The sequence below is a fragment of the Rhamphochromis sp. 'chilingali' genome, assembly GCF_963969265.1.
Source record: "Rhamphochromis sp. 'chilingali' genome assembly, chromosome: 6".
NCBI classification, from domain to species: Eukaryota; Metazoa; Chordata; class Actinopteri; order Cichliformes; family Cichlidae; genus Rhamphochromis; species Rhamphochromis sp. 'chilingali'.
The window spans coordinates 22,111,783-22,135,000 of record NC_137933.1 but is presented as its reverse complement, the minus strand read 5'-3'; the positions used below and the strand labels follow the sequence as shown (position 1 = coordinate 22,135,000).

Genomic DNA, 23,218 nt, shown 5'->3' with positions numbered 1-23,218 from the left:
CCTTATAAAGTAGACAGCCTATAATCTTTAATGAATTGCTAGTGAATTTGACTCGGAGCATAATTTTCCCAGTGCCATTAATCAGCACATATTGACTTGAGTTTCCAGATTATTGAACTCAAAACAGCTAAAGCCGAGGAACGTCTTTATCTGTCTCAGTCATCACATGCGTAATGACTCCCCTAATGAGATCACGTCCAGTTATATTAATTAACTCACTGGCTACTTTAAGTCAAGAGTGCTAATGCCAGTGTAATCAATGGGAGCCCAGTTGTTTTCTTCAGGATTTGTTCATCAGCGAAGCCTAAAAAAAGGGGGTAATTTGATCCACATATTTTAAGTGCTCCACAAACAGCTCATATTTGTTCTGTTTCTAACTAAAACTGTGCGGTGAAGTTCGGGGAAACATCACATTTATGGCCAAAAGAATCCAGTGCCAGCTGTTCTTAAGTTTTTATAACTAGTGATGGGAAAAGAAAGTGTATGAACAGTGGAAACTGGGTTATGAATGAGTGGTCATGCTGCTGGCCCTCGTCCAACATGGGAGAAAATAAAGAAATCCATATAGCTTGTTATGAACTGTTTCATGTAAGAACTGCTTTCTTTTGGCTGTCTGTTAGTAATTGGGTAACATTACGGTTCAGCCGAGGATGGGCGGCTGATTAGTGATTAGTGTCACGCTGTCAGTAGACTGAGTCTCCCGTGGTGGGCAGATGAACATTTGCTCACGCAGAGTGATAGTCTCGGTCGGTGTGTATTGGTAAAAAACAAGGTTTGTGGATTTATTGAGCAACAGGGCTGTGATTTCTGGAAAGAGACACTGCTGCAGAATATTTTAAATGCACTTTTTTGGTTCTTTGAGTACTACAAGGAAAGAACCCTTGAAGTTATACATCTCTACAGCTGAGATCTCCAAAACTGCGCAACACCGTGAAACAGTCTTTAGAAAAATGAGATTTCTAGACTCGACTGTTCCTTTAATTTGCATAAAACTGATAGATTCTGAGAAATGACTCATAGGAGAACAAATGAACCACGCAGGTATTAGTAAAGCTAATCTCTTTCTCTGTTTACTTAAGCTTTAAGAATTTGGCAAACAAGAGCACATTTTGTGTCCTTGGAAAAGTCAAAGACTTTTCTGTTGGAGGTCAGCTTTGTGACAGATTCACCCCACCCCCCCCACCTCCCCGCTGCAGCTCAGATGGACATAAGCCTGTTTTCCACATGCCTGCCTCTGCAGCTGTGCATGCTCATATCTAGGTTATACAGAAGGGGTTTTCATCTTTTCCACAAGGAGAAAATATGCCATGATTGCCCTGAAAAAAAAAACAGAGATAAAAAAAGAAGTATTGGTTCCACCTGGACAATCGAGCTACAGTGGCAGCATGGCAAAACATGTGGTAGTGTAATTATATAGGTATGGGTATGTGCAACTGCCAGTAGCACTGACCTTGGTGAGTTTCTTTTACATAGACAGATAGAGGCCGTTAGAGTCTCAAATGGGTCTCCAGAGAGTCTCACTATGAACACAATGCACATATATACTTCAGGTTTTCAGTTTCAGATGGGAATTTTTGCTTTCCCATCATGGTTGGCTTATAAAATGCCTAAAAACAATCTTTACATGTAGTGAAAATGATTTTATGTGTATTCATCCTGTTGAATATCAAATCCTGGGTGCCCTTCTGAAAATATGTATCTGTACCTCAACTCCCACGCTGCTCTGCTGACATGATTCGGCTCAAATTGGCTCAACGGACTTTGTCCGCTGGGGACAAAACTGGTCTTTCAGGAGGTACTGAAACAATGGTGTGGATCAGTGTGTGGGCTTTTGCACTCATGTCTGCCAGCAAGTTGTGACGTCTGGAAAGAGTTGAGAATTCGCAGAGATTTTCACCCTTCCTTTCCCCATTTGTTTTTGGCTGCCTGTGAGCTCTGCAGTGGTTTGAAAAACCTTGAAGTCAGGTTGCTGATCAGCAGAAATAGAGAACCGGGTCAACCAGAAAAGCAGAGAAACAAGAGGCAGGCAGCTCTGTTTATGAAAGCTGTTGTGTCTGCTGCTTCTGATGCATATTTTTAAAGTTTGCCAGTCTTGATAATAACATGAAAATGTTACGTAAAGTTAAGCGGTTCCGTGAAGATTGCTCTTAGCCAGGTGCGTATTTGTGTAGCCTTACACTGAATGAGAACAAAGGTTTTGGCTTTGACTCCAGGTGTTTCTGCCCCTCTGCTGTGCTTCCTTTCACCCTCTGAGAACAGACTTTAATATTTTGAATGCAGCCAAGGTCTGACGGATAATGCAAATATTAGCACATTCCTGCAAGTTGCGGGGAGAACTATGTATCAGATAATATGTCAAAAGTGACAGTGCCAAGGACATGTGGACTCTCTTTAAAAGACACACACACACATAGACTACAGACTGATAAAAGACTTACTTTTTAACCATCTCTCCCTCTCAAGGACACACTGAGCACAAAGAGCTCTTTTATTCCAGGCCAAACAGTCTAATGGAGACACTGTCATGGTCCCATTTCATCAATATGCTCCTGTTGCTGGGGGAACATATGCGTCATTGATATGTAATCACATAATACTTCTGGACATGAACATGACAGAACCAGGAAAAACCCTGAAATGGCAAAGCTAGCTAATTAAGACGATGGTGTTGAATATCCAAAAGTGACACGTTGGCTTACAGGATTTGTTTTTATGCCAGAGGCAAAAACAGCCAGATAGTTTTTAATCTCTGCGTTGAGGTTGAAGTAAAGGGATTAAGAAGTAGCGCTTAAAAAAGAAAATAAGGAAGAAAAACTTTTAGCTGACTAAGTCTGGATGTTTTGCTAAGCTAAGATTTGAAAGAAGAGGAAGCAGGCCAGTTGCTTGGAAATGCGGATATGTGTTAGTCGACATGGTTAGGCGAGACAATAGTGTAAATAAAGGATGGATGTGCTAGCGGCATTTTGGGTGTAGACAAAATGCCAAACTCATAGGACTTGTTTTTTTAAGCAGGACGTGACCATATATAGGATGAACCTGGGGAGTTAGCTTACACTAGCCTAACTAGCTAGAAGAGTGCATTGTGGTTCAGTGTGTTGTAAAACAGGATGATAAGTTGGCTAGCGACAAACAGACAAAATGTATTGGTCACAGAAACCAAACAATGTGACTTTGAGTGCACTGGGTGTTGTTAGTTTCAGGGTGTTGATCTTCAAAAATGGCTGATCACACCAAGAAGCAAACTCACCCACAACAGGCCCATGGGAATACTCTTCACCATAAAGAAGACTTACAGTCATCGTATCATCTGCATATTGGGAATCCAGATGTGGCCGGATTGAATTAAAAGATGAAGAAAAGTCAGTAAATAGGAGCAGAGCATGGGCTTTGGCCCTTTCCAGACGACGATACAGGAAATTTATTCAACCACGGCTTCATCTTCAACGCCCCTACAAGGCCTGTATGCAAATTGCAGTGGATCATTATGCTCCATCTCCTGCAGAATCTCCTTTCTGTTGAGCTTTTCAAAAGACTTCATCACTAGAGATGTTAAAGTCCAGTCCCTGAACTTTTATTAGTCTTATTAAATTTAAATAATTTTCCACCCATGTTTACTTAAGATGGAAAGTTGGCATTTTAAAACTAATTGAGGCCTAATATTAAATTAAAAAAAAAATTTAAAAAAAATGACGCTGTAATGAGCCCATGATACAGTGTTACAGTAAGAAAAGGACTTCACATTGAAAAGCTGACTGGAGCCCTCAGCCTCTCGGCCTGGGGCTCGGTCACTCTGGCACAGCTGGCTGCCGGCGGAGCTCACGGGCACGTCACTGCAACCCCCCCTGGCTTCTGCTTCGCGGCTGCTGAGTGACCTCTCATCTGGGACTCTCCTTAACTCTTTCTGGGATAGTGGCGCAGCTGCCCCTCCGTTGGTCTTCCTTGGTCTCTTGTGTTCTGAGGGCCTCTGGATGTTTGGAGTTTTGATCTCCTCCATACCTGCTTCATGCCCTGGAGGACGGGGCTGTGGCCCCCCCACACCCTCTAGCAGATCCTTTTTGGCTCCTATCTCAAAGCACACTGTGCGCCTTCGATCTTATGTGCTGCACAATAATGTTTAATATTTAGTATTTACTGTTATATTCCCATAGATCATCGTGATTTTGTTTATTATGTTGCTCTTTTTTTTCTCTTCTGCTTCTTCTCTCTTTTTTCTTTCTCAACAGGTGATCCAGGTGATCGATATATGTATTTTTTGTCTGCTTATTTTGTTGGTTTTTGTTTTTTGCCTTTTATCCCCGTCCCTCTTCCCCGCTGTTTTTCTTTCCCTCTTTCTTTCTCCCCTTTCTTTTCCCCAGTCAAATCTGTCCCCGTATTTAGCAAGTAAAAATGAAATAAAATAAACAATAAAAAAAAGGTGAGTCAAATAGACCAATACGGCAAGGCTGGGATGGTCCATTTGGTAAAGTAAATCCGTTGGGCATCTTTCTTCGCCTTTAGACAATAATTCTGATGGCAAAAGAGCCAAACGGGACAAGCAAAAAAAAGAAAAGAAAAAAAAGCTGACTGGTAACTTGGTTACAAGTTACAATTAAAATATTATTACTTAAAAAAAAACTATTTTAATGGTATACAGCTTTTAAATTAACCTTTATCTTGTCAGTTGTCAGTTATGCACCGCTTCATAGGAAAAATTGGAAAAAAGATGAATAACAGTACAAACTCTTGTCTAGTCATCCAGCTCAAGGCTATTTAGCTTAATGGTTAATGCTGCTTCTTACTGGGGTTTGTGAGATTGTTCGGTTTCCCCTCTGCAGAGAGCTCGATTAAGATAGTTTGCAGGCTGGTTCAGGCCTACATGTGATCTTTAGACTGCTGCTTTATTCAGCAGTTCCACACTCTCCTTTTGCCTTATGTTTGACACCCCTGATGTAATGCTGTGTTCCAGATACCTCGGAATTCAGATGTTGGAGAACGTTCAGGAAAAGGCACGGGAAAACAAGATTTGTTTTGATTCTTAGCAAGATAGAGGCATTCAAGTGTCGCTAGCAATACAACATAATACTTATTTTATTGAGCTTAAAAATACCGCTACAGTATATTCATGGATAGAGCCTCAGTGTCAGTCACTGCTCTGCGTATGGATTATTTAGTGAGTCACGGATACAGAACAGTGCCATTAGAGAAAAGTTTTACCGTTTTACTCCTGTTTACGTTCAGTACCGCTATCTTGAGTTGCTATCTTGGGATTGCTAGGGCTGCTCTGACGTGTCAGGTTGGAAATCCTAGTTGAGGGGACATTCCAGATTGAAATTCCTAATTGGAACTTGGAAGTTAAGAGTTCAACTTATTCAGGAATGCACTACAAACGTCAGGGTTAGTCAAGTCAGCTTTGTTTTGTGTTATGTTGCTTAATGACAAATTTGCCCCATTTTCATTATCAGACTTCCTCCATCCTCACATATCCAAGTTCCTCCTAACAAACCCTTTAGAAAGAAACATCTGAAAAAGCAAGACGGGGACGTGTGGGTGAAAAGAGTGGACACGGAGGGAGAAAGATGGAGACAGAAGAATTGTGTTTTTACAACAACAGGACAGCAACCTCAGGCTAAAGTGTGCCTTTTTGTGTCCTGCCTCCAAACCCCGTAAAACCCCAAAGATTTTAACACTCTGCGATGTCAAGTGTTTCGTCAGTTGTTGACCGTTAGCTTGCCCTTGGCTCTGACATCTCAAGAGAAAAGTTGTATTGAATGTGGTTGAATGCACTTTAAAGGTACTCTAGAGCTTTCTTAGAAGTGGTTGTTTACAGCCAGTAATTTTGTGTAGAGAGATGGTATCAGACCTCAGGAAGTCAGTTGGCTAACGCCTTGGTGTTTACACTGAAATGTCCATCTTGGGCCTCTGTGACCCATTTCTGTGATTATAGCTTTCTGAGTCCAAAAAAAATGAAAACAATAAATTTACACAGATTAAAATTGATTCTAAGTTAGCTACATAAGGTAATAATGATGTTAAAGAAATTATTTCTGCGCTTCTTTAAGGTGTTAGAGATCAAATCAGAGAGAAGAGAGTGGAGTGAATATCATCTCCAAACTCACCATATTTTAATCAGGTATAAATCATATTTACACAGCTGCCAGTGTCTCTGGATTCATGCTTCCTAATTTAACTTAGTCAAATTTTGAATAAGATGAAAGATTTTATTTCTCAAGTTCTCTGAATGTTTTTCTCAACATCCCTTTTTTTCCTGTCAAGCATGATTTCTTACATTTTTATCGTTGTTTAGTCCATCGTGAATCAGTCTAGATAGTTACACGCGTATTAGGATAGTCTTCGATGCCGGACATGTGATTTGTAGAAATCATTTGAGAATTTCTCTAATTTTAGATCAAACAGCATGTTGATTGATGACTCTGTCTCTCTCCGAGGCATGTGAGTGGATGCTTATGATGAATCTTACGTAACTATTTGGATGATAGGAAATAGATGCAACTTTCCACATTTTCCCTCCTATTTTGGGACTAATGTTCTGTTTTTACTTTGAGCTCTGCGGTTTTATGGTTCACAGAGGAGCAGCAGCACTGGCGGAGTCGTATACAGGACAAGGCAAAATCGTTCTTTGTGTTGGATGAAAATAACGATGCATGCCTCGTCGTTCTAGCCCAGTCCACAATCCACAGGAAATAGCTGACAGCAGGAATGCTCCCTCTCTCTTCTCATCTGTCTCTATAGGAATCAGCTCCACTACTGGTTGGCTGGCTTCTTCATACAACAGCTTCCTGTAAACAAGTCATGCTGCCAAGCACCCTCCTATCCTCCAACTCTGATCTCTAGGGATCTCCATTTGACCTCCTCATGCACCAGAACAATTGCTTTGAGCCTTTTTGAAAGGTTCATTGCTGCACTTTCAGGGGCACTGGCCCTCAGTTTGAAGGGAGGCTTTAACTAACTGCTTTGACAAACTTGAGTAAATGTTTTAGGAAGAACGACTTAACAGTTTCAGTGCTACATCAGCGTTTCATAGTGTTATAAAGAGAGGGTTGTTTAGGATGAAAACAATTACACGCTCAATAGTATTTTCATTGCTATGTTCTTTTCACTTATTTTAGACGTGAAAGGTGGTAAATATGTTTGTGTGATACCAGACATACTGCTTGAGTATGAGCCATTGATTACAATTAGGCAAAGCATGAAGAGCATATGGAAAGATTAGGATGTGGGTTAAAATAGCAGACCCTGAATGTCTGTTGTGTACTGTGGGTAATCCATAGCCCGTAAGACTCTTGCAGAGACCTTGGTTGGAATCTGCCCGGGCCTATCTGCCGTGTGGCTTCCTCTGCTCTGTCTCACAGCTTTCCTGTCCTAGCATAATAATAACTAAAGAGCCCCACTCCTTCCCCAAAAATAGACCTATAGTATTATGTGTACAATATGGTGAGTAAGCAATTAGCACTTTATTTGCTAAGAGGGTTTGCCTACCCATCTATCCACCCTGACCTCCACCCTATGCACAACAGATGGGTTTCAAATATGAGTTTAAGCGTTATGAGAGTCTTTAAATATTAACTTTGTTTTAAAAAAATCTGTATTCTTTTCAATTCTAGAAATAAGTAAGCTAAATTAGTTTTCTGGACTTTGTTTGAACTCAACCTTTAATGTTAGTATCAGCAGAGTAGCACATGTGAATATATGTATTTATATATGATTCATAATGTTTATAAAGAGCTTGCTAAATAGAAGTTTAGCTTTTTCTTTGGCAGCACTGTATACCCGTATGCTTTGATTCCGAAAGGAAATTTTTCTAGGCGTAAAAACCCCACAGCTGTGCCGGGAGCTCCGGGGCTTCTCCAGCACAATACTGTCTACATACTCTGTCAGTTATGCCACTTACGTTCAGTTTATTGAAAGTCATCTGCAGTGTTTACACTGGAGATTCAAGATGGCAGATGGGGTGAAATGGAAAACTCTGTAGGATTTCTTTATTAGCCCGAACTGTGAAAAGTTGTCAGATGCAATAGTAGTAAAGCTACCATTGATGGGGGATAATAGTAACAGCTGCTGTTTCAAAACCTTGCATTGACACATTGATACTACAGTTATATAGACCCATAACCACAACAGATGAAAGAACTGCTATGTTGTATCTGTTTATTCATTTGTTTTTGGCTGCACATGTACATGAGAGGTGCTGTATCAGTAGAGTTAGTGTTGCCTTCTGTTAGCTTTGTGTTTTGTTATGTGGCTCCTTAGTGTAGTGGTTAATATGCTCACTTAGCAAAAGATCTCTGGCTTGAGACCGGCAGGGGACACAAGTCCCTGGGAGGGTTGCAGCAGGACCAGTATGAAAATTTGCAGAGTCATCTGACGTGGCGACTCCTTGGGAATAAGAGAGCAACTAAAATAAGCTTTTTAGCTCTATGATTCTATATCCTGAAAATATTCACGACAAATACAAACAATATAAATGGTTTAATATTCCGTATAAAACCCATGTTTAAATGTTTGATATCCCTGTGTTGTAGGTGAGCGGGTGGTTTGCAGACGAACATGACTGCCAACAAGAGTTCAAAGGCTGCACCTCGTGCTGCAGGAGGTAAAGCTCCTCGGGACGTCCCTGACAGGTCAGTGACATGTTGGACAGGGTGGGCTTGGGTATGTGCATTTCAGGGAGCATTAAGTGGTTTCAAAGTGACCAAATGACTCGACTTGAAAGACAAACAAATCCACTGCTCGAATTTATCCATATGTTCCTATTTTTTTCACTCATGGAAAAAAAACAACTAATGATTGTCAGTCATGATAAGGCTTCCAAAGCTTTTGCAAGTATGATCCTGTTTCCTGGACAAGTGCCCCATTCAGCCCTGAACTGAATACTGAGCTGAAACGTGTGTCAGCATGTCGAGAAGTGACAGTGACATACTGCGGGAAAACTCATTTACAAATGCTTTGTAAAATATAATTCTTTATGATCCTGTCAAATTTGTCAAAAGCCCCTCTGAGTCACATTTCCTGTCACATCAAATAAAATGTGTCGTATTTCATATGTTGATAAATTGAAATATATAGAATTCAAATATTTTCAGTATTGCAGCAAATAAATGGCTGCACATGCATACTTTTAACAAACCTAATAAATAATAAATCAGCTTTATTATCTCCTGATTTGTTGCATTCTTCTTTTTCTTCATGTGCTGAAGAGACTGTAGAAATAATATTTTATAAATGCCTTTAAGCAGTGTGACAAAAAAACCATCACACGTGGTCTTTAAGTAAATGTACAAAAAGAGATTAAAAAAAACAAACAACTGGCATGTTTTCATGTCAATTCATGAATTTATATGATACTGTGGTCTAAATTTAAACATTAGAAAAAGAAATACATTTTTAAGGTATCCTGAAAATTGGACATATTTGAAGAACGACCCTTTTGTCTTTGTTGAAGCTGTTACACGACTCTGCCATAGCTGATTTTAAACAGCATTTTTTTTTTAAATCCATGGTTTCTATTATTCTTATATAGTTAATGATTCCCAGGGATGTTGCTGATTTCTATTCCTTTTCTCATTTTTCATTCTGATGAAGCAAGACACACAGAAGAGAGCATTTCTTACATAGAATTATAATGTAACCTAATGGAGCTGGTTTCTGTAGCTGCTCATTTCAATCAGGCCTAATGCAAATGGAAAACCACATAAAGCATAATTTGTGGTACTGCATCGAATCCCCGGTGCAGTGTGTGACATTCCTTGTGTTTATACTTATGTGCTGATGTGGCTGCATCCTTAATTCATGAGTGAAACTGAGTAAGTCTTGAACAACAGAGAGGAGAACATTTGCAGACTTTTGAGTGCGAGCACAAATTAAAATGAAAGAAATATCGTATGTCTGTACTGTTAAGCTAAATACATTCACAACAGAGGGATTCTTCTTGTGCTAATCTAATATACTGAATGTTTATTACTATCAAACAAATCCAGCACAGTTGAGGTGGTGTTGCTGGGATTTCTATGAGGGTACAAGTCTCAGTGGGTACTTAGGATTTAAATCAGTGTCATAAATCTAGTATAACAAATTTTAGGTATTACTGTGTACACACTGTTCTCCATAGTAAACATTCGCAACTAGTCATTGTAAGTAAAACACTGATCGCAGTAGCACAAAGCTTTCTCATCATCCCCCTTGCACCCCATTTGTCCATTTAACCTGCGTCTCTTAATAAAAGTATTTGTTATTATTGGCAGCTGGTAGTCCTCAGGGACTCGTCTTACACAAGACTCTTTAAGATCATATTTAAAGCTCGTGAGATGCAGCCAGATGTTTTAACAGATGGAGAAGATTTATGTGCTATTCAATGGATTCTCACCGACGTATGAAATTAACCAAGGATAAATTTCTAGGACAAATTATGCTTGTGCTTAACTGTGAAGCCCCAGGAGGGGAGCATTTTAATATGCAACAGCACATGGGCAAAGTCTCGATTAAAATGAGTTGAAACTGGAAACTTGTCCAAATACAGGATCTTCGTCTGATGTTGTACTCTGAATGGACATGGACCTGCAAGACTACAGTGAAGACTACTACACTGTTTTCATTGGTACACATTTGCCATATTTAGGTGTTACGCACTGATAATTGACAGAGAGCTGGTAAAGTCGGCACATGCGGAGCTATAAGTTTAGGGAACAGGCTGAATTCTCCATCCTGGTCAGTAACGGGAAGTGGCTTGTGGTTGGAATGCCCTGGAAGCCTGAGTAAGAGCCAGAGGCCAGGTTGTGACTGGCATTCAGCTCTTTGTAGAGTACTGTATGTGTGGCCAGTCCATCTGAAGCTGACTAAACTGGGCTTATTTTTACAACTCTTAAAGCACCCAAAGCCTTGAATAGGCAAAAATCTGATAGAAAAGGTGAAGCTCAGCACAACGTTTTGACTATCTAATTTAGAGGTCTTCAAAGTCAGACTACAGGTCAGTTGGTTTTCTAATATTATTCTTATACTCGTATTATTTTATGTTTACAACTGAAATAATATGAAGCTGTCAAGTGGCGTGTGAAGACAGGAAGTTTTCACAGGATTCTGTGCAGACCTGTGAAAGCTAAGTACACCCTCACTGTTTTGATAGGAAAGAAGAGAGTAAATAACAACCAGGTGCTGATAATCAAATGCACTTGAAAAACTGATCATCAGCAAGTGTGAACACCGTTATAAAAGCAGATGTTTCTGCAGCCTCCTGGTCTGGAGCCTTGGGGTGTGTGTTTACACAATACCACAATCTCTGGAACATTGTGCTTTGATCAGAAAAGACCAAAGTAGAGATGTTTAGCTATAACACACAGCTCCATGTTTGGTGAAAATCCAAACAAAGCACGGTGGGGGATTGGTGATGATTTTGGCGCATTCTGCAGCGACAGGACCTGGGCACCTTGCAGTCACTGAGTCATCCATGAACTCCTGTGCATACCAAAGTATTCTAGAGTTAAACGTGAAGCCATCTGTTGGACAGCTAAAGCTTGGCCCAAATTAAGTCATGCAACTGCGCAAGGATCCCAAACACAGCAGCAAATTGACAATAGAATGGCTGAAAAAGAATAAAATCAAGGGTTACAATGACCTCAGCCTGAATGAAATGCTGTGGGACGAGAGCTGTGCATACGATGCACACATGATTAATAGTGGGTCAACAAGCACCTCCTGGGACTTTCTCCACTAGGGTTTAAATACCTGGGACATCTTTTCGTGTTAGAACTGAAAAAGCCTCTTGGATGAGGGGTGAAAATCAGTTCAGACATGTCAGAGTGAAGACACAGCAGTTTGTGCACAATTATGCTGCGTTCTCTCTTTAAGATGTTCTGAAAGCCCAGCATGAAGCCAGCGTGAGTGTTTTCTCCCAGATCATCTTGTTTTTGCTTGTTTACTGTCACATTGTGGAATCATTGTTAGGCATGGAAACACAGCACTTCCAATCTTTCCCAAAGTAAAACCCCAGGGAGAAAATGAATAGTGTCATGATTAACTCAATAAACTGCACTGCTAGTGGTATTAGGATTGCATTGTTGAGTGTTTGGTCTGGTTGCTACTAAAACATTCCAGTTGATACTTAGCTTCAGAGATGCTGTTCCCTCACTAGGTTCCTGTGGCAGACGTAGTCCTTGGCAGAATTTATGATCGGAGTTTTGCCAGGAAAGCAGTAGGAATTTAATTTCCCAGACAAATTCTTTTCAACAGCTCCCCACTGAAACACTGCAACACATGCTGACTGCTGATTAACATCAGTGCTTTAAAAGGATTGTATTCATGAAACCATGGGGTCTATTTGGCTTTTTTTTTGGTTTGGGAAATAGGTGCAGACATAATAGGTGCACAAATGTGCAAGCATACATGGGAATACAATATATATGACAAAAACAGAGGTTTTATATTTCCAACAATCTTGAAAGTCAGTGTTTGGTATGATAACCTTTATTCTTCAACATAGGCAAGGTTTCTTGTAATTTCTTTCAGTTGTCCTCAGGAATAGTTCTCCAGGCTTCTTGAAGGACATTCAAAGCTCATCTTTGTATTTTGCTGCCGTTTTTCTGTTCTCTGTCAAGATGACTCCACATTGCTTCATTAATATAGAGGTCCGGGCTCTGGGGAGGCCAATTTATCCAGATATTCTTATACTACACCGGCAGTGGGTTTGGGTTCATTGTCATGCTGAAAAATGGATCCTTTGCCAGACAGATGCTTCCATTTGGTGGCTCAAAATCTGATGGTACTTTTTTGCATTCATTACTATTCAGTCAATTTTGAGAAGATCCCCAACCTGTAAGACTTGTTGCCTCTTGTTTTCAGTCCAGTTCTTGTGTATGGCATACCCCAGCCTTTTCTGGCTGTTTACCTTCATTAAGAATTCTTTAATTGACGGCCATCCCTCTACTGAGACCATTTCTGGTGAGGCTTTGCTGAACAGTAGATGAATCAACTGAAGGGCCAGATGTATCGCTCAGGTCCTGTGTTAGGCCTTTGATGGATTTTTTCCTTATTTCTTCAGCACATGACTTTGAGATACTGTTCATCTGTTGTTGTTTTTTTAGGACTGCTGCTTCTTTTGTCCTCCAGTTGCCAAGTTTCCTCAATTTTTTTAGGAAAATACACAGCATGCTGAGAAATGCAAGTTTGTGGCTAAAAGCTCTCTGGGAATCCCCTTGTTGGTGTATAAATACTATTTTATATTTGTCAAACTGTAATTGTTGGTATTTTTTGTTGACTCAACTAAAGAAATGGGAACAAATGATGTGTTTTTGTGACAGGCTACTTGTAACAATGTGCCTAAAGACACAATATAAAATTGGTTGTTTACTAAGTTTTCTCTTAGGTGTAGTCATAACATTCTTGAGTTAGGTGCGTTCTTTATGCTTGAATGATTCACAGGTCAGTGTTAAGTAGCTTAACAAAATAAAAGCATTTTTCTGAAAGTTGTTAGGTACAAGGACTGGAAAAAAGTAACCAATGTCCACAGGAAAAATTAAAAAGACCTCAAGAAAGCCTGGAGAGCTATCACTCAAGACCACTTTAAAAGTTCCCAGAATGTCCGGATCATTGGAAACAAAATATGAGGCAATGAGGGGTGGCTCGAGGCTTTTGGACAGTGCAGGCTTTTGGACCTCACTTTGTTTTTGCATTACTACTGCAGTTTTTTCGGAAACCACCTAATATAGGTAGTTTCCCTTAGGTAGTATCATCGCTGGCATAGCATACATACATTTTCACTGCCATGCAGATGACACCAGCCTTTATCTATCCATGAAGCCAGATAATACACACCAATTGCAGGAACTGCAGGAATGTCTTAAAGACATAAAGACCTGGATGACCTCTAATTTTCTGCTTCTAAATTCAGATAAAACTGAGGTTTCTGTACTCAGCCCTAAAAATCTTGGAAATGCAATTTTTACCAGATCTTACTCTGGATGGCATTACCTCGGCCTCCTGTAACACTGTGAGGAACCTTGGAGTCATTTTTGACCAGCACATGTCCTTCAATGCATATATTAAACAAATATGTAGGACTGCTTTCTTTTTTTTGCGCAGTATCTCTAAAATTTGAAATGTCCTGTCTCAGACTGACGCTGAAAATGTATTTATTACTTCTAGGCTGGACTACTGTAATTCATTATTATCAGGGTGTCCTAAAAACTCCCTTCATTGGCTTCCTGTTGAATCCAGAAGTGAACTCAAAATCCTGCTCCTCACATACAAGGTCTTAAATATTCAGGCCCCATCTTATCTCAATGACCTTGTAGTACCATATCACCCTATTAGAGCAGTTCGCTCTCGCTCTGCAGGCCTACTTTGTTGTTCCTAGAGTATTTAAAAGTAGAATGGGACCAGCTTTAAGTTTGGATTCGGGAGACAGACACTATCTCTACTTTTAAGATTAGGCTTCAAACTTTCATTTTTGCTAAAGCATATAGTTAGGGCTGGACCAGGTGACCCTGAATCCTCCCTTAGTTATGCTGCAATAGGTGTAGGCTGCTGGGAGATTCCCATGATGCATTAAGTATTTCTTCTTCATTCACCATTCCCACCCAGTACGTGTTAATATAGACCTCTCTGCATTGAATCACATTTGTTATTAATCTGTGGCTCTCTCCCACAGCAGGTCTTTTATCCTGTCTTCCTTCTCTCACCCCAACCGGTCGCGGCAGATGGCCGCCCCTCCCTGATACTGGTTCTGCTGGAGGTTTCTTCCTGTTTAAAGGGAGTTTTTCCTTCCCACTGTTGCCAATGTGCTTGCACATAGGGGGTTTTCTCTGTATGTATTATCGTAGGATCTACAGGGTCTGTTGTTGTGATTTGGCGCTGTAAACAAAATGGAATTGAATTGAATTAAATTAAATTGAATAGGGGCTGCTTATCCTCATATATTAAAACATGAGAATTACTGTAAATTGTGAAGGACCAGATGTCAGTGGGATCCTGCTTTTAAAGGACTATAGAATCATATTTGGTCATATTTCCTTTGTCTCCACTGACATTTCAGCCTTATGATGAAAATAGTGTTAGTGTTATTAATCATTCAGTTTACTCCAGAGTAACTCTGGAAACTACCATTAAAACTCTGCAGATGTGAGGTCATGTCTTCATTTCTCATACAGTACACCTTCAAAGCAAGTAAGATGAGATGCATCCTCCATGGCTTCAGCAACCAAGCCCCCAGCTTTTGTATAAGTTTCTCCACCCTGGAGTAGGAAGAGTGAAACCAGGGATGGGCAGATAGGCGTGAAGTCGGATCTGTCCCAACCTGCATTGTTGGATCATAGTCCACAGCCCTCAGCTTCCTCCTCCCATAGCTCTTGTTATTCTAACCATGGCTATGACATCAGATCTTCCCAACACTTCACTTTCACAAGAGTTAGTCACCTTTCAGCTCATGACAAAGCTCCTGATGTGCTATGAGTGGTAGGTTAAACTGCTGTTAAGTGGAAAATTTGGCACTCTGTGGAAATCTTAAAGCGGGTGAGCACCGTGAGAAAAGGTGTGTGTGTGTGATAGTGTGTGTGAGGTAAACGGTTGCAGAGTCTGCAGTAAGTGCGAGAACACAGTAGCACCTAGTACCACTTAGCTGCAAGGATCAGCAAAAGTTTTGTGCACCTGAGCGGAGCAGCGAGACTTTCACAGGTAAGATAAATCTCGCTTGGCATGCTCCTTTCTGTGTGAGGTCCAAACTGATTCTCCTCAAGTTTTTTTTGATTATGTGGAAAAATCCGCAGTGGCGTTTTAATGTAGTCTGTATTTCCTTTGGCCTGTATTTGAATCCCGCGCTGCCAAAGACAGAATACTTTAGTGTGGTTATTCTAAATACGTGGCTCAGGTTTTCATGCTGTCTTTGATCTCGGAAATGATTTCAAATCTTTCGGCTGATTCTTTACAGTTTTCTCCCATCTGTTCCACATTTGCACGCGGACTTGTTGGCACCTTTTATGACACTGGTTTGTTACCATCTGTCAGTCTGAAATATTTTTTTTAAATGTAAATTTTCTTCACACTTCTCTCCGCCTTGTTTCAGGTGCCAGTCTACATCACCGTGTCCTGCTCTCTCTGCCAGCCAGCGGCAGAGCCAGCAGCCGCTCCTCAGCGACAGTGAGAACTCTGGTAAGCAGAGCAGGTACGTCAGAACTGACGGCAGGTTTCTGCTACGCGGTGGATGGAATAACAAGACAGCTAGCCTGTGCAGCGGTGCATCTCTCCCAAGTGAGCCTGACTGCCAGGGGCGTCTAACCAAGTCAAAGAGCATCAGCTGCCTGGAGAACAGGCTTTCCATCTACAAGCCTCCAGCTCAAACCAAGTCCTGTCAGGAAAGTCAGGGCGCCCAGGAGCAGAAGGAGAAAGAAGGGGATCTCGCTCCAGGAGATGGACTTAATGGTAGGACACTGAGCTGGAGCACGCTCTCACTGGGACCTTCCTCTTACCAAGGCCACAAGCGCGCCCTCTCTCTCACCTCTTCAGCAACAGGTGTCCCTCCTGCCACAATCCGCAAGAAGATCTCAGAATGGGAGTGCAGAAGGGTGTCTCTGCCTAGGATGAGCTTGTGTCTGGACAAAAGAGGAGGGGAGCGCATAGGGAGTAGCGAGGGCTGCCCGAGCCTGCTGTCTTCTCCCTGCAGCGAGAAGACTTTTGACTTTAAGGGGGTTCGCAGGATGAGCACGGCATTCTCTGAATGCTCCTTCACAGAGACGGAGGAGGAGGAAGGATTTCCAGACAAAAACGGACGTTTCCAGAAAAGGATCGGCAAGACAGACTCTACGGGACCGTTCGTGCGCTCCCTGTCTACTCGCAAAGAGACGTCAGCGGTCCTCAACAGGATACAAAAGATCGAGCAAGCCCTTAAGGAGAATCCCAGCCCACCCCCTCCACGTTACCTGAGTAACTGCTACGCGCCGGATAAGACGAGACAAAAGTCTTTTGTGATAGGGGACGACCTGGACAGCACATGTACCAGTAAGCGCAGCAGCATTTGTTCAGTGAACACTGAACCGGACACCGCTTTGGTGCCCGACAAGCTCTCTAAACTCAGACAAAGGTTTAGTGTGAGCTCAGCCAGGTCCGAGAGCCCAGAACCACCGAGCCAAAAGAACTCTGTTAGCACACCAGTCAACCCCTTACCTAAACCCAAACGCACTTTTGAATACGACGCCAATCGAGACCAGAAGGGTGCATCGTCGACCAATGGACTACCTCCAGACAGAGCCTCTGAGTCTCCGCCGCCGCTGCCCTCGACCCCTGCACCCAGCACGACACGAACGGCAAAGACCGAAGGAAGTGCCCCCATCAGAATCCGGGACAGGTGAGGCAAAAATCAAATGCCTGCTTTTGTGTCTGTAATCACACAAGTATAAGCACAGGAAACTTGTACATTACCACACAATACGATGCTTTATTATTACAGTCTGGAGTTTTGAGTGAACAGGACGAACCACTTTAAAACAGGAAGTTTTTGAAGGGCTAGGGAGAAAGTATGAAACCTGGCATGCACTTACAGTGTAATAAAAACGTAATATTTTGTGGATCTTGCATATTCCAACTACATGCATACCACATGTAACATCCCCAGAAATATTTTAAAAAGCATCTTGGAGCTATACAGGTAGTTTACAGATTTTGAATTAACTGCACATTTACCATTCCCAGTCTGTACATTAATAAACTCTGCAAACTTGACAGTTTAAATGACAAACTTCTGTGGTATGTTATAATTTGGCATTGGACCTAGTTTCTGGCTTCATCTCCTTTAAGAGGATAACTCATCAAACATGTTTGACTGCCTTGTGAGAAATTAGGCTTGTTCATTATGGCTAATTGCTTCGCTGATGATGAAGCTCAACAGGCTTCTCATCAGTGTGTCCGTTTGCAAGGTTGCTGCACGTCCTGAGTTTGTTTTAGCTCTTGAATCAGCTGTTAAGGTTGCCACTGAAAAATAATACTTTGACAGAGGATTTGAAATGCCAGATCCTATCCAGAAATGTATGCAGGCCCATAAAAAAGGTCTGCTCCTATAACTCTTTCATAATCCTCTTTATCAGAAGTCCTCAGTTGTTTTTTGTGAGCGTCGGGCCTGTCCAGATCATCCCCGTGTGTGAAACGGGCATGAAATCCTTAAACATTCATCCCTGTGACTCTGTGTTTAACATTCCTGTGGTTCAAGCAATTTCAGACCGAGCTTATAGCCACAAGCTGTCGATGGTGCGACTTGACCGTACTGTAGATCCCTGCGCCGATGTAGCTCCGCTAACAGTTTGTGCAGTGCTTCGACATGTGGCATGTGCTTTACACTGTGCAGACAACACGCAGGAATAGTAAGATATCTGCATGTTTACTTTGGACTTATCTAGAATTTTTCGGTGATCGGAGCATGATCCTTTTATTTCAACATTAATTCTTCTGATTTAGGGTTTTTTTTAAAGGACAAACGCTGACTTTAATGCGCTTATCAGCACTAGGAGTGTTTTAACCACCTGTTTCTGTTCTTCCAGATGACAAGTAGTGCATTTTAGAAGTAGAGCCAGCTGTCTGGATTATATTTTAATACAACCTGCACTTTTTCTGTCCTCTATCACGTGTTGACATGCTCTGAGTAAGACACTGGCTCGTGTTGACTTGTCCTCCTTGTAATTTTGCCTCAGCACCTTGGTCTGTTTCAAATTGTTTATCTTCTTCTAGAGAGTCGTGTGAGTCGGAGGATGCTGCCAGCTTGCCGTCTTCATATCCGTCCTCGCCCACGGAGAATGGCGGACTGACCACAGACGCACGGAGCCGACCCAATTCCAAAAGCACTTTAGAGGAGAATGCCTATGAGGACATAGTAGGTAAGCACACTGGCTCAGTACACTGTAAACAAGACAAGATGTAAACATTAACTGATCTTCAGATCGTTGATCTGTAATTTGTATTACTGTATAAGTCACCTTTCAAAGTAAGACATACAACATTTTTCTGGTTCTTGTGTCTTGAATTTGCATTTATTTTTCATGTTTTCTATTCCTCTGTGATAGTAAACTGAATATTTTTGTATTTTGAACTTATGTTGAGACAACAAAAGGCAATTTATACGCAATCTTGGTCTTTAGGGAAGTTGTCCATGGTAATTTTTTTTTACAACAGGTGTCTGGTTACATATGAATTATGAAGGAAATACAAAGAGTAATGTGACAGCTGAGGCATTAATTATAATCTTCAAATCGGTTTGCTCCAAACATATAATGATACAGGTACTATAAAGGAAATCAAAGGCAAGGACACCCAAATCATGTGAAAAAGTTTTAGCTCCACTAGTTACACTTGTTGGCCACTTTATTAGGTACACCTGCTTAACTGCTCATTTACGCGAATATATAATCAGCCAATCACGTGAGAGCAACTCGATGCATTTAGATCTGTAGACATAGCCAAGACAATCTGCTCAAGTTCAAATTGAGCATCAGAATGGAGATAAAAGGTGATTTAAGTGACTCTGAACGAGGCGCGGTTGCCGGTGCCAGACAGGCTGGTCTGAGTTTTTGACAAACTGCTGACCTACTGGGATTTCCCACACAACCATCTCTATGATTTACAGAGAGTGGTCCGAAAAAGACAAAAATATCCAGTGAGCAGCAGTTCTCTGTGTGAAAATGCCTTCTTGATGCCAAAAATCAGAGAAGATTTTTGTCCAGACTGTTTTAATTTGACAGGAAGGTAACAGAAATTTATATATAACCGCATCTCTGAATACACAGCACATTGAACCTTGAAGCAGATGGGCTACAGCAGCAGAAGACCAGGCTGGGAACCACTCCTGTCAGCTAATAACAGGAAACTAAGGATACAGTTGGCACAGGCTCGCTAAAATTGGGCAATAGAAAAGTGGAAAAATGGTTCTTGGTATAATGATTCTAAATGTCTGCTGCTGCATTCAGATGGTAGGCTCACAATTTGGCATAAACAACATGAAAGCATGGATCCACCCTGCCTTGGATCAATTCAGGCTGCTTCTGGTGATGTAATGTGTGGGGGATATTTTCTTGGCACACTTTGGACCTCTTAGGCTACGTTCACACTGCAGGTCTTAATGCTCAATTAAAGCGGCCCGCATGCGCAAAAGAAGACGTCACACACAACGCACTCTGTTTAGACCCAGAGCAAACAATATTGTTTGACTGATGGTCCTTAAAATAAAGACTTCGGACTTTATGTTTCCCAATTTTTGCTTTAAGTTATGATAAGTAATGATCCTTATTGCTGTTTTAGAGAGGAGCTGTGCTTCAAAGGATAGTTGCAGATTTCTGTCAGAATCTGCAGATTATACAGTACAAATAAAATGTTCACGTTGTCTTCCCAACAGTTTCACTAACATCTACACTGGATGGACAGGAAGCGTTCACGATGTCTTCTCGAGCGCTGATAATTGGCGTCTGTCTTGTGTCAGTGACGTAAAAGACGGATTTAATGCGACATGACCGTTCAAACAGCAGTTGCTTTCTAAAACATCAGATATGTATCGGATTCAGTACCACATACGAAAGTGACCCAGATCGGATTTGAAAATATGGGATTTGTGCCGTTCACACTGTCATACCATGATCGGATATGGGTCGCATAGGGTCAAAAAAATCGGATTTGATGCGCTTTCGCCTGCAGTGTGAACGTAGCCTTAGTATCAACAGAGCAAGACAGTCTACTGGAGTATTGATGCTGACCGTGGTTGCTTCCAGCAGGATAACTCACCATGTCACAAAACTCAAATCCCCTCAATCTGGTTTCTTGAATGTGAAAATGAGTTCACCGTACTCAAATTCCCCTCACACTCACCAGATCTCAATCCAAAAGAGCACCTTTGGGATGGGGTGGAACGGGAGATTCATGTGTGGCCGATAAATTTGCCGCAAATGTGTGATACTGTCATGTGAATATGGAATAAAATCTCAGAGAAATGTTTCCAGCACCTTGTTGACTCTATCACATGAAGAATTAAGGCAGGTCTGAAGGTGAAAGAGGCTCCAAACTCGTACTGGCAAGGTGTACCTAATAAAGTGGGTGCTGAATGCATATCATTAGTCTGATTGTAACAGAAGCTTTGGCAGACAAAGTCGGATGTTTTAGTGACTCTTAAAGTTGTAATAAGCATGGTGGCCCACCCCCTTTTCGCTTTTGCTTCATGTAGAAATGTGTGGGGTGTGGAAAACAAATCCCACTGTGGGAGCAGTCAGTGAGCACTGAGCCTGAAAATAAGATTAATGGATAACATGTGGCTGCACGGGTTGAATTTTATTGTAGAGATCGACTGGGTATCTGCATTTTCACTCTGCTATCCGGCATCAGCAGGGCGAAGAGGAGCAGTGGGAACTCCCACAGTGAAATGCCTTTATTGATGCAGATAGATGTAATCAGTAATCAGTAAGTGGCAGTTCACCAAATGTTAGAGTAAGGATGGAATTTTTTGTGTGGTCACAGATTTGCTTTTTAAAAAAATTGCTAAGCATCATTTTCTTACATTTTCATGAAGCGTTTCTCGCCGGAGAGAAGTCAAATCATTGGTTTGTTGTCTGAGATAATTTGTGTATGAAATGCTGGACGCGTCGAGGAGCCAAAATTCCTTTCCACTAGCAAATGACCCCAGGCCCTTTGCCCAGTTCAGCTGCCAACTCCCTCGGTACATATTTAATGCAGTGAAAATGTGTCAGTGCGATGTGCAAGCTCATGATGAAACTTGTGCAAAAAAACAAAAAAACCCCCAAAAAATCCCCAAACAGTTTACACACTCTGCAATATTTTTATTATAAACGCTCAGTGATGACTAAATAAGGGTAGGATGTTTTAAATATACAAGCATAACCATTTTTTCCCAGTCAGTGCACTTCTTCTTCTCCTTCTTCTTCTGTTTTTTTTCTTTTTTTCTTTTTGGCTGAGGATGTGCAGCGGTCTGAGATAGAGCGTCAAGTCATGACGGATTTTCATGTGACTCGCAACAAAGCTCCTATTGTTCATCCGGCACTGTGAGGGTGAGAGTTTGCGGGTTGGAGACGCACTTTTCCCGATCTTTGCCTGTTCTCGACAGAGATGTTGTCTTCGAGTTGAAGTGCTCAAACAAAAGCTTTCAAACTAAAGTTTCATTTGAGAAGCAGCCACGCTGGTAGGAAATGAGGGTTTTTGTGTATCTTATTACACGGTACAGCCATCTTTTACAAAGAACAACAACCTCCCGTATATTCTCTGAACTCAACAAGTAAGCATGTACGGAAAGAAACAGGAAAAAAACCCTTTTGCTGATGTTTAGATTATATATATATATATATATATAGTCTAGGTCTCCCATAATGTGTTTCATATTTGCTCTTGACACGTTTTTCTCTTTGCTATTTGTAATTATAAAAATCAAATGCAAAGCAAGCTGACATTAAAGCTGCTTTCAGACGAAACAATTTCTGGGGAGTACCTGTGGGTAAGTACCCACTGGGGATGTCCCTGTGTTCCAAATTCCTTCCAAGCCTTTATTCTGATTGTATTCGCCCCTCAACAAACTCTTGAGGCTGATGTAATGCAGGCCAGTGGTTGGTAGCTCAGCGTCACCTCTTGTTGTGGTCAGCGTCTTCATTTTCTCCCCACATTGCTGCATGGGGTGGATGCCCACTAGCAAACCGAAGGGAACTGTGAGTGCAGAGTTTTATATTTAATCAAGATTGCATCTTATTTCCCTTTATTAAAGTCTGGACTCCATCTCATCTTTAAGAGTTGCTCTCTAAATAGCTACATTCAGATTTTTAGCCAATTACAGTATACCTGCATCACTCAAAGTTCCTCTTAACCTGAGGAAGTACCCTGGTAACGCTGGCTAGAAAAAAGACCCTATAAAACAAAGCGCTGCGATGGTTCCCAGATGTGAGGTCTCTTTTTCATGTCGGATGAAAATACATGAACACTGACTATGCAAGAAATGAAAAGAATTAAATAAATAAATAAATGTTTTTCTTTCCCATGAGAACTTTGACTTCTTTGACTTTCTTGGAAGGACGCCCACTCACTTGTTGTCAGTTGGCACTTGTGCTTGATGTTAGGTGTTTATCTTAAGATCGCTGGCCTTTTTTGACCTGCGCTACAGTGTTACTACGATTGCATGATATATTGTGACATCAGGGAACCGTGTAAGTGCTTTTAACCAGTGTAGCTGATAAATGGTGTGCCGGTGATTGATCTGTTTACAAGCTGATGA

The 23,218-nt window shown here is 41.3% G+C and overlaps 1 protein-coding gene across 3 annotated transcripts in view; it reads left to right on the top strand.

The window, feature by feature from the left end:
- Positions 1-23,218, top strand: part of dennd2b (DENN domain containing 2B) — a 55,810-nt gene that overhangs the window by 7,957 nt on the left and 24,635 nt on the right. For 2 of the 3 annotated variants that reach the window (XM_080884706.1, XM_080884705.1), the window contains exons 2-4: positions 8,520-8,618; positions 16,046-17,323; positions 18,697-18,842. In XM_080884706.1, coding sequence (XP_080740832.1) covers positions 8,545-8,618; positions 16,046-17,323; positions 18,697-18,842 — 1,498 coding nt within the window. In that variant the 5' untranslated portion in view covers positions 8,520-8,544. Of the gene's footprint in view, positions 1-8,519; positions 8,619-16,045; positions 17,324-18,696; positions 18,843-23,218 lie in introns of those variants that run through there. The other variant, XM_080884707.1, reaches the window with a different exon arrangement.